Source organism: Delphinus delphis, chromosome 18 (assembly GCF_949987515.2).
Source record: "Delphinus delphis chromosome 18, mDelDel1.2, whole genome shotgun sequence".
Taxonomy (NCBI): domain Eukaryota; kingdom Metazoa; phylum Chordata; class Mammalia; order Artiodactyla; family Delphinidae; genus Delphinus; species Delphinus delphis.
Window position 1 is genome coordinate 32,612,168 of NC_082700.1, and position 11,243 is coordinate 32,623,410.

The 11,243-nt window shown below is 40.4% G+C and overlaps 1 protein-coding gene across 4 annotated transcripts in view; it reads right to left on the minus strand.

Moving 5' to 3' along the window:
* DIAPH3 (diaphanous related formin 3) overlaps positions 1-8,088 on the minus strand; it is a 546,819-nt gene extending 538,731 nt beyond the window's left edge. For all 4 annotated transcript variants that reach the window (XM_059996017.1, XM_059996016.1, XM_059996015.1 and 1 more), the window contains exon 1: positions 7,823-8,088. In XM_059996017.1, coding sequence (XP_059852000.1) covers positions 7,823-8,002 — 180 coding nt within the window. In that variant the 5' untranslated portion in view covers positions 8,003-8,088. The remainder of the gene's footprint in view (positions 1-7,822) is intronic.
* Positions 8,089-11,243: the final 3,155 nt, after the last annotated feature.

Here is an 11,243-nt window from a genome sequence, read left to right on the forward strand (position 1 = left end):
TTTTCGCTCTTCACGGAACAAAAGACTAAACAAAGGTGCAAAACCTTTGCCTGTTCAAGGACTCTCCTAACGTCTTGTCTTAAGGCATCTCCAGGTTCCTCAAACTGAGGTCTGCAGGGCCCTTCCACAGACTCTCCGATTCTATCAGACTTTTGAAACTTTGTATTTTTCCAAGATTATATTAAACGTTAGAAATAAAGCAAGCACGTTCTGTACAATCTGAATGACCCCTCTAGAACCACGTTCCATCAGGCACTTTTGGTGACCATGCCTGCATCTGTGTGCTCTACCAATATGATATCACCAGGCCCAACAACATGGACATCATGCCACGTACGGTTCACAAGCTCCTGCACTTAAGAAGAATTCAGTTTCAAAAAGTTCTAATTCCAAAATGACACTATTCAAGGAACGATATACCCAAAGCTATGGAAAGTTAAACTTCAAGAGAAAAATGAATATAGAGGCTGGTGGTCTTGGCTCCAATTCTTTCTGCTCTTTATCAACAGTTTCATATAATTTACTAAAAAAAAAAAAAAAATTTACATATGGCTCTTTTCTTTTTATCATAAGAGTTCATTACTTCACCCAGAACCTCAAGTCCAGACCTTGTAAAAATAACAGGGATGTTAGATAACAGGCTTCCACCAACAGTGTGCAGCCAGATCTTTGGAGCCATCAGTCTGTGCTTAGCCTCCTCAGCTCTGGAATTCCATTTCTATCCAAGAGTCAAGTTGACAAAAAGGAAAACAGCAAACCACACACATATCTTCCAGTATTAAATCCAACAGTGATGACTTAATTTCAACAAAAATAATTATCAATCACATTAATGTTGTTAATTTCAATTTTATGGGTTTTATACCTTTGTTTTGGATTTTATATGTAAATCTGTTTTGTAAAATAGCCATAAGCATAAAGAGTTATACTTGGTTTTATATCTATACATATATAAGTAACATTTTTACTATCATTCAATCCACAATGGAGTATCACAAGAATTTTTTTTTCCTAAGTTTGAGGTCATTTCCTTTGACAGTTTCTTTTTGTAAGTTTCATTGGTACCTAAGTTTCATAGTTGCATAAAACTCGTTTTACAAATAAGAACATACCCCTCAGAAAGCTCCAGAAACTTGCTCTGACCTTTCAGCCATAAGAATCAGAAGTCTGCATCAATGCACATGTCACCACCTGACCTGCCAGGATAAGACCTGGGAACAGAATGCCTCCGCCTCAACATGAGGAAAAAGTCTGCTCCAATTAAGATTTCCCAGTATAAGAAAGTTATTCCAATATCCAATGTAACATCCCCAATGCCCTAAAATCTAGACCAAAATTGTACTACTACTACTATTACTACTAATGATGACAACAACAAACCTATAAATGGTAAATATTTAGAGGTTACAGTGCTGTTACAGGTCCTGTTCTCCGCCCATCACATTAACTTTTAATCTTCCCAACAACCCCATTTTACACATGAGGAAACAGGCACAGAGAGAGGCTAAGTTCACCCAAGTTCACACAGCTAATATGTGACATAGCTGGAATCGAAGCCCTAAAAATGGTACAAGTCACTGCTTGTAAACATCATTCATAATGCCTCTTCTACAAAAAACTGTGAGAAAGGTTGGCAGTGGGTCCTTTGAAGAATAAAATCTATGGCAAAGCATTTCCGAGTACTTTTCATTAATTAGATAGAAACTTGAATACTCTAGCACCAAAACTTAACTTACTGAAACTCTGAAATTCTCCTCTAAGTTAATAATGATTATGTGATTTGCTATTTGAGAAAATTACTCCCAATGGTAAGGTATTTCAATGCCACCCTGCTGCTATTGAGAGAAAGTTACCTTTGTAGATCCTGTTCAAAGAAAGCTGGTGCTTTGATCCTTAATATCTCATAAAGTAAAAGGTTATGCTTAATCTATATTTTATAGACCTAAAAGTCAAATTAGTTTCTGGGATAAACAAGCAGAGTGTGATGGTAAGCATATTCTGTAGCATTCATTTCATTCCTAGTTTGGAGAATACTATGTGCTGAGTTAAAGACAATTACATTAGTGTAATACATAGCAGTTTTTTCTTGTATTATTCTGCAAGCATAAACAAGTTACACACAGGTTAATTTGCATTCTATGTAAAAAGCCAATTTTAAATCCAATCTATAAGGCAGTAAATATATAAAGATTCTAGGACACAGCAATAAAGTTATGCCGTATAGTAGAGTTAATTTAAGACAACAATAAAAACATGACAAATTTTCACATTCTACTAACTGCGCAAAGGTATTTCAGGTAACATCTGTTCAGAAGCAATTGTTACAAGACAGACTAGATGAGATGCAAGGTTTCACAGTGCAATAAATGTATGTCAGTTTGCTTCTTCATAATTAAAGACCCAAGTCTTTGAAAAAAGCAATTAAGCCTTGCTCTAAATCTAAGACAATTATCCCTGCTCCCACCCCTTTTTACTCACGAAGAAAAGATCCAGAGTGATCCAGAAGTAATAAATACCATATATTATCTATTTTCAGCAGCTAAATATACTCCCCAAAAGCCACTTGATATATTTTGTTCTCTTGATAAATCATCTATTAACAAATAAAAGTAAACTTATTTTTCCTGTTAGAAGGATAGAAGAAAAGAAAGTCTGGGATGATTCAGAGCAATTTACATTCAACGCTCTGTATCCGCAGGTTCTGAATCTGACTAGTCAACCAAACACAGATCAAAAATATTTGGGGAAAAAAAGTTCCAGGCAGTTCCAAAAAGCAAAACTTGAATTTGCCGCACACTAGCAACTATTTACATAGCATTTACATTGTATTAGGTATTATAAGTAATCTAGAAATGATTTACTGGAGAATGTGCATAGGTTATATGCAAACACTATGCCATTTTATGTAGGGGACTTGAGCATCCATGGATTTTAGTATCCAAGGAGGGTCCTGGAGCCAACCCCCCGTGGATAACGAAGGACGACTATACTTAGAAGACTGGACTGAATAAAGTGATTTTTACCTTATGAAGGTTTCAGTGCCTGCTAGGTTAGGTGGAATTTTGACATGAATAAAACTCAGGTGCCTAAAGCCTTCAACTAAGAACACCATCTCCAATTCTTGACAGTGTAACTCTAGGACAACTGAGAGCATCACTTTAACTGAGGACTCAATGAAGAAATAAATTCAAAAAGAGCACATAGAAATCACCTGTATCATTATCATAGTTGCTTTATGATAATGATACAGCACAGCAAGATGAATGAAGGTTCTAGTCATTATTCCAGGAAACCAAACTGTGGTTATCTAATATTCGCTCAAATCACAAATCTTCCAAAATAAACGATACCACAGGAAGAGATTTAAATGAATCTGATGGTTTTCCTAAAACATACATTTATAAACTGTGAAACCAAAACTTTCAATGTGGTCATCCTCATAACTGCTGTTAGTTTCCTGTGGCTGCCGTAACAAATTACCACAAACCTGATGGCTTAAAACAGCAGAAATGTGTTCAACTGGGCTAAAATCAAGGTGTCAGCAGGGCCGATCTCCCGATACGGGAGAAGGGTTCCTTGCCTCTTCCAGTGTCTGATGGCTGCCAGCATTCTTCGGCATGTGGCTGCAACCCCAATCTCTCTGCCTTGTAGTCACCTCACCTTCTCCCTTTCTGTAGTCAAATCTTCCTCTGCCTCCTTCTCATAAGGAAGTGTGTTTGCATTTAGGGTCCACCCTGATAATCCAGGAAAATATCCCCATTTTTTAAAACTTAACTTAATCATGCCTGCAATGTCCTTTTTTTGTCATAAGGTAACGTTCACAGGTTCCAGGAATTAACGTGAATGTTAAGACGTGAATAACTTTGGGGGATCATTATTCAGCCTACCACACCTGCCTCCAAATAAGCCCAAGGAAATAAGGCGAGCAGGCACTATTCTCACCAAGCCCACTAAGATTTCAACTCTCAAGTTCCCAGAACAATAAGCAAAAGTTCTCCAACCTGATACCTCTTCCCACCTCACAATCTGCCTATAATCAGGAAATCACTAATTCTATATTCATGAAAGGCATTACTAACTATTGTTAATGGTTCCTGAATGAAAAAAGAAGCAGTAAAACAGTAAAAGTAAAACTCCCACTAGCATGGGAGAGTAATACAGGATAGGGATTAAGGATGTGTACTCTGAAGCCAGCTTGCCTAGGTTCAAATCCCAGCCTCACCCACTGGCAGCTGTGCAACCAAAGGCAATTTAACCTCTGTTCCTCAGCTTCCCCTTCTAGCAAACAAGGCTAATTAATACTATCCACCTCATAGGCTTGTTATAAGGATTAAAGCACTTGAAAGTTATGAAGCACCTAGAACAGTGCTCGGCTCACTAAGGTTAACTGTTATTGCTAACAATGACCAAACATAGTAGACATACAGATATTAATGGACATGGTGAAAAACCTCTCACAACCAAAACTGATGGTACTGTAATGACATAACTGGACAGTAACAATCTATACAATGGAAACCATGATTAGATAGATGCCAGATTTACACTAAAGTCTGTGAGAACTTAAAGGATATTCCTAATTGAAAAAGAAGAGCTACTCTTCCAGCTTGGATCATGGAATTTACTGGCCCCCTTTCAAAGGGCTGGCACACATCCTAGGGACGGAAACTTCTCCAGAAGCCACAAGTCCTGCTCTCACTCTGGATCTGGTAGCCACCACTGTGCGTACTGTGTGTTTCTAATAGTGGGAGGTAAGAATGGAATGCCCAGAATCACTGACAGGCTTTTCATGACGAGTAAGAAACTGTTTTGTTTTGTTCTAGAAGGGAAATAGGACTCGGGTCCAGGTACTGACGCTGTGACCTAGGGCAGGTACAAGTTTAATGATCCTACTGAATTCTATTCACCTTCACAGTCTTCACCCAGGTTCTTGCACTGTCCTTCCAGCCTCCACTGGTTGCAAGCCATCTCCCCGTAACTATCCCAGTAACTTAATACACACACACTGCTTGCCATATTCCCTGCTGAAACCAAGTTGGTTAGTTCGCAAGCAGCCCAAAAGAAGTTGATTCATTACGCAGCCAAACTATCCTACGTTTATAATAGACAGACTTCTACTATTTACACACATCTATGGGGAGAAGTTCTATGCTAGAGATGTTTATAAACAATTCAGAAGTAACTTGAGGCCCACAACCAAACATGCAGTAGAAAACAAGGATTTGTTTGTCTGCTTTATCCAGGTTCAAAGTAAAACAGGATTTTTACACTTTTACACTTTTACCTTCTTACACTAAGACAGGAGTCAGTGGCCAGGTTAGCCCTGAGTCCACTACCAGTCTGTAGCTTTGTGGTTGCAAACACCAAGCACCTACATTATCCCTACTCCTGTCCCATCACCAACCCGCACTACTTGTTCCAGTCAAAAGCAGCTGCCCCAGGCAACTACAGGACCTAATGACTAGGTGACCTGAAGAGATTCAGGCTAGCTAGCATCACTTCATCCCAAATCAAGAGAAAGCCAAGAACCAACTTGATGTCTGGCAATACAGCAGACTGAACAACCGAACAATCATTTTTTGAGACATTGCAGAGATCTCGTGAGGAAGAGGTTGTCTCCAAAGATCACCCTCCAACCCATTAACAAGTGTTACTGGAGTGGGACTGAGAACAGTGAGAAGTAGGCAGACTGGGAAGGGCTGCTCAGAAGGTAACCTTGAGATTGGGATACTGAGCCTAGGCCAGGACAGAGTTAGAGCTGAGCCTGGAACCCCAGGCCCTCTAAGAGTCCAGTTCAATAGGGAGGTGGCACCCCCAGGCTCCTGGTGGAAACAGATCATCTCCAGAGAAAACCCTCCCCGGTTAGGCCTCCTAGAAGACAGGTTTAAGACAAAGCAATGAAATTATTGAATTTGAAATTATTGAAATACAAAGTTTAACAAGCGCAGAGGGAGAGACCAAGCTACCATGGGTGCAAGTCAATGTCAGACAGTTCAAAGATGCACATACCAGAACTGCCAAATAAAGAATAAAAAGAGTAAAGTAGGAATCGTCTAAAGAAATAAAGGAATAAGAAACAAGGAATATCAGGAATACAGTAACCAGGCAGATTGGAAAAAGAAGCAAATGGAACTTACAGAAATAAAAAATAATTGATAACACACATATTCACAAGTTAAATAGATTAGACATAGCTGATAACAAAATTAGTGAAATGTAAAATACCAAGAAATTACCATGTAAGCAAGAATCTAAATTAGTTTGCGAGATTACAAAGAATCCAAATTACTTCTAAATTAATTTAAAGTTTTGATTCAAATCAGACCCCTATCTAAAAACACACACAGTATTTTAGATGTGTTTATTAAATTTAAGGCTTAAAAGTGTTGCCTTCAGACATTTTTTTCATCTTTACAAAATACCTAAGAAATGAAAAACAGCACAGATCCTAGAACTCACATCACCTGATACTTTTCTCAAGGAAACTAAACTTAAATATTATCTTAGGTTCTGTTTTCATGACCTCCGTTCTGGAATGAGTCACAGAAAATTACACTTCATGTATTCCAGAGCACAGAAGTCGGAGACAAAATGGAATGACAACATTAACCCAGATGGTAAACTGTAAAAGGAAGAAAAGTCATTGCCCAGTGGATTCTTCTCATATGGGATAGAATCTTTCATTGCCAGTCTAACCCTATCTTATTTATTCCTCAGCTCTGTCAAGATAACAATCAACAACATAGTTGATCCTCCTGTGAAATTTCACCATTCCTATGGCCATGTTGATACTTAATTTTGTGTAATTAATCCATGTTGTCCCTCATTTTCAGTATTCTGATACATCTCTTAGCTCTACTCTCAGTTTTATTCATCTATCATTTTTAATTGTTACATGTAGCTACTCACTCCTCCTCCAGAAGACTTTATTCCCTTAATTTGTGTATCCTGACTTACATTCCTAACAACTTTCATTTGTTCACAGAAGGCACATGCTGTGCTGTAAAATTTCACCTATGACTAAAATGTTTTTCCATATTCCTAAGTAAAATGGAGGGGTTAGTATTAAATTTTCAATTCCGTTGGTCCCACCCCAAATGTATCCACTCTCTATGTGATTAATTTATGATTTATCTACACACACACAACAAAACAATCTTCACTGTCTATTCTTTCACTAGTTGATGCCAACAGAAAGATTTACAAGGCACTAATCATGACACTTCCTCTGACTGTTGAAGTGAGTCAGAGAAGCAACCAGAACAGCAGGTTTCAAATACTTAGACTTCTTTCCAAACTAAACAAAACATTCTTTAGCAGTGACCACATGACCCGCCAATTTTAAACGAGCTGTTTCAACTTGGAAAATCATAATCTACTTTTAAAAATTCTTCTTGGGATTTAAATATTAAGCAGAAAAAGAAATACTATCACCTAAAAGTTCACTTTGATATATCTCATACCCTCAGATGCTGGGGGGGAAAGAAAAATTTTAACTTAAAAAAATGTGAAGTCCATAGTGACGTCAATATTCAGACATTTCAACTGCTTCTCACGTCAGCCTTAAAAAATCTGGGGCAACACACTGATCAGGGTATTTGTCAAAGGATCCAAATAGAATTGGACCCTGCCGTCATAAGTCTACGAAGAGATTGGCAGCTCTGACAATCTAGAACAAAATGTAGCCCCCAGTTAGGCCCTGTGGTCCCACCCACGCTGTCAGTCAGGTCAGAGCTGAATGACATTGAAGGACCCGGGACCGAGCCGCAGCCTACCGGCACTGTGGGAGCTGCCCCACCCCCCAGCTTCAGGCCTAACTTACAAACTTAGGGCGTTTCTCTCCAGGCTCCTCGGGGCCTCCGGGCGGCGGAGGGTGCTGGAGGCCCTTCCTGCGCGGCATCTTGCTGTCCCGGCAGCTGCGGAACGAGGCGGAGGAGGGATAGGGGGCTCCGGCGGCCGAGCCCTGCGCCGCGGGGTGCAGCCGTGGCCGGTACCGATCCATGCTTCCCCGCAGCTCCGGGGGAGTAGGAGAAGAAAGAAGGCGGGAGCTCTACAAGCCACAGGTGGGAGCCCAGGGGTCTTCCCTGTTCCGCCCACCACGCCGCCAGTTGGGTTCAGCCCAACCGCTGCTTCCCGGGCAACATCCAACACATCCGAAAATTCCCGCCGCCGCTGACCGCCCGGGACCCGCCAATCGCGCGCTGCGCGGTCAGTGACGGTCCCGGGAGCCGCCCCTTCCGGGAAAAAATAAAAGTGATTGGCTGTTCCGCCCGTTCTTTTCGCTGTTCAAGCTTCTGTTGGTCCAGGCAGCCCACCTTAAGGGAACTGGGCGGGATTGGGTTTGGGGAAGTGTGGAGAATTTATGGGGAAGTCTCTTGTCTGGGCGTATTTGGAATTTGGAGAATGGGTTCTTGCTAACCTGGGAGTCTGGCGAGACCCGCCCTACACCACCATATGAACAGCGCTGGGATGTGAAATCATCTGCTAACCTTCTCTGCAAGTCTCGGGAGGTCTCGGTGCGATGGCCACTGAGAAAAGTAGTTCTGGGACCCGTACTTGAAGGGGTGCTAAGCGGGAGAGAACCACAGCGCCCACGGCGCTCCATAAGGATGCTTTCTCAACAGATTGTCAGAATGCCTGCTGAGTGCCGGAGTACTGCGAGCCCGCTCAGGGTGGCAGAGACGGCCACCAAATATCAGCGCTGGGCCACGCCCTTAGGGAGCTCACAGTCTAATGTGCTTCACAAATCCTTACACAAATAACAAAATAATGTAAATGTTATAGCAGTTATTTTAAAAGTTCATTGAGAACAAAAGGGAGAGGAATTGACATTAAATCTGAAGGAGGGGATTTGGAAAGACGAAAAGAAGGATGCCTAGATTTTCTCTGAACAGAAAAGAGTGGCAGGACTTTCAGATAAAAGACGTTCCAGGCAGGAGCAAGGCCAAGAGGAGTGAAGATCAAAGAGTTGAAAAAACTTCAAGGGCATGTAATGAAGGGCCTCGAGCGAAACCATTCCGAAGAGTTTATTGTGTATAGCCAAGGTCGAGATACAAGGCCAAAGCTGTTTTCCCACACATAAGCGTGTTTTCTTTCCCCTTTAAAAGCAGTCTCTCCCTTTGAACTATTTCCTTAAGCTACCCATCTTCTGACTCCATGGAGGTGGTGTGGGTAAACATGCAGTACTGATTTGGGTACAAGAAACAACTCTAAGAACTCAGGAGATTAGCACAGAGGTTGAGAAAATGGGCCTTAGTTTCAAGTAAGTCTTCACACTACAGTTTTTTTTGGGGGGGGGGTTGTTTGTTTTATGTTTATTTGTTTTTATATTTGTTTACTGTACCAAACTTTCTGTGCCAGTCTCTGTCCTCAAAAATCACCTTATTTTTAGGGGAAAGTCCAGGAGAACAGAAAGTTCAGGAGAACTGCAAGTCGTTCCTATGTATTGGTGACCGTTAGACCCAGATGCAAATTTTATTCCCGTTATTTACTAGCTATGTGATGTTGGAGGTGATGTTAAAATTTCTTTCTGTTGCCTTTCCATATGCAAAAGGGGATGATAATAATACCTAACAAGCAGTGTTGTCAGGCTTAAATAAGGTAGCATATGTAAAGTTCTTAGAAATGTCTGTGAAAGCCTCTCCCACCAAAGACCACCAGGAGGAACATGTGTAGTTGAACCAGTGGAGTTTGTTACTCATAAAGAATGAGGACATGCACTATGGGATGGGGTTTCTCAGTAAGAGTCCAGAAAAAGAATGAGAAGGGTTACGCTGAATTTCAGCACTGTCAGGGATTGGGGACAGTTCGATGAGTGTGTAGCTTAGTAAATCTTATCTAGAAGGATGGCAGGCTAAAGAATGAGGCTAAAGCTGTAACTGACAAAGGAGGAGCAGTCATTGATAGTCTCGGGAGGTTTGGTATTTAGTGATTTGCCCACTGACCTTATTCTGTAAGATGGGTTACTTCCTTGAGAAGAACAACAGGGCCTATCTGTGAGTGTCAGGCCAGCTTCTAAAAACACTGAGGCCCAGCTGGAAGTGGCAACTAGTTCCCTCATGTCAAGGGCTGCTTTTTTCTTTCTCAGGTCCTTGGCATGTAGATGGTACTAAATATAAATAAGCAGGAGCTGTTATAATTGATTTTCAGGCTTTACATAGAGCACTCTGACATTTTTCTCATACAAATTCTTTGCAACCACAATGCACCTGTGAAAATAATACATTTGTCTAAATTTCACATTTTTAAAGTGCATTTTATATGTGTTTATTATTTAGACATCGCAACAGCATGCACTGCCCCTCGTTCTGATGCCCCAACAAGAAGGATATGATGTACCCTACTGAGTCAACAATTTTGGAAGTGCTACCTTGTGCCAGCCTTGGTACCCAGGGCTGGGACAAAGTTGAATGGCACCAAAGGCAGACCTGGAGAAGCTTGGAATCCAGGAATATGTTTCTTTCCTTTATCATGTCTGTTCATTCTAAACATCTAGACAATTAGTAATGCAATCCTTGTGAGGGTTCACTCTTAATGACTATATAAGAGAGAAAGTTGTGAAAAGTTGAGGGAAGGGATGGATCATTCCCATTCAAAATTTTTTTTTAGTGACAAACAATTTTATGAGATACCATTTTACCCTCATCAGACTGGCAAATATTACAAAGTTCCACATCACCAAGTTTTGACCAAGATGTAGGGATTTCTTCGTAGATGATAAGAGTGCAAAACTGGTACAGCCAGTTTGGGCAGCAACTTGGAAACACCTAGTAATGGTGAGGGTACATGTACCTATGACCCAGCAATTCCATGTCTAAAGTCTCCCTGGAGAAGGCCAAAGATACCGTACAAAGGTATTTCCTGAACATCTGTAAGAGCAAAAAAGGGTAAAGCATTTAGCCATCCTGCAGTCAGGGAATATCTGGATAAATCTCAAAAATAAAGAGGAAAATCAAGTGGCAAAAAATATATATATATACATATATATATATAAATGTAATGTGTATGTGCTTGATAACACTGCAAAAACACGAGGGAAATTAACACAACAACGTCATCTAGTTCCAAAGAGGAAAGGAAGAAAGAAGAAGGAAGGAATTAAAGCTGAAATGTTATAGCTGAAGTATCGGTAAATGTTTTTATCTATTAAAAGTGAAACATCTGAAGTAAATCTAGCAGAATGTTAACACATTTAATCTCAATGGTGGGTATCTTTGTGTCTATTTTATTTTTTATTATTTTCT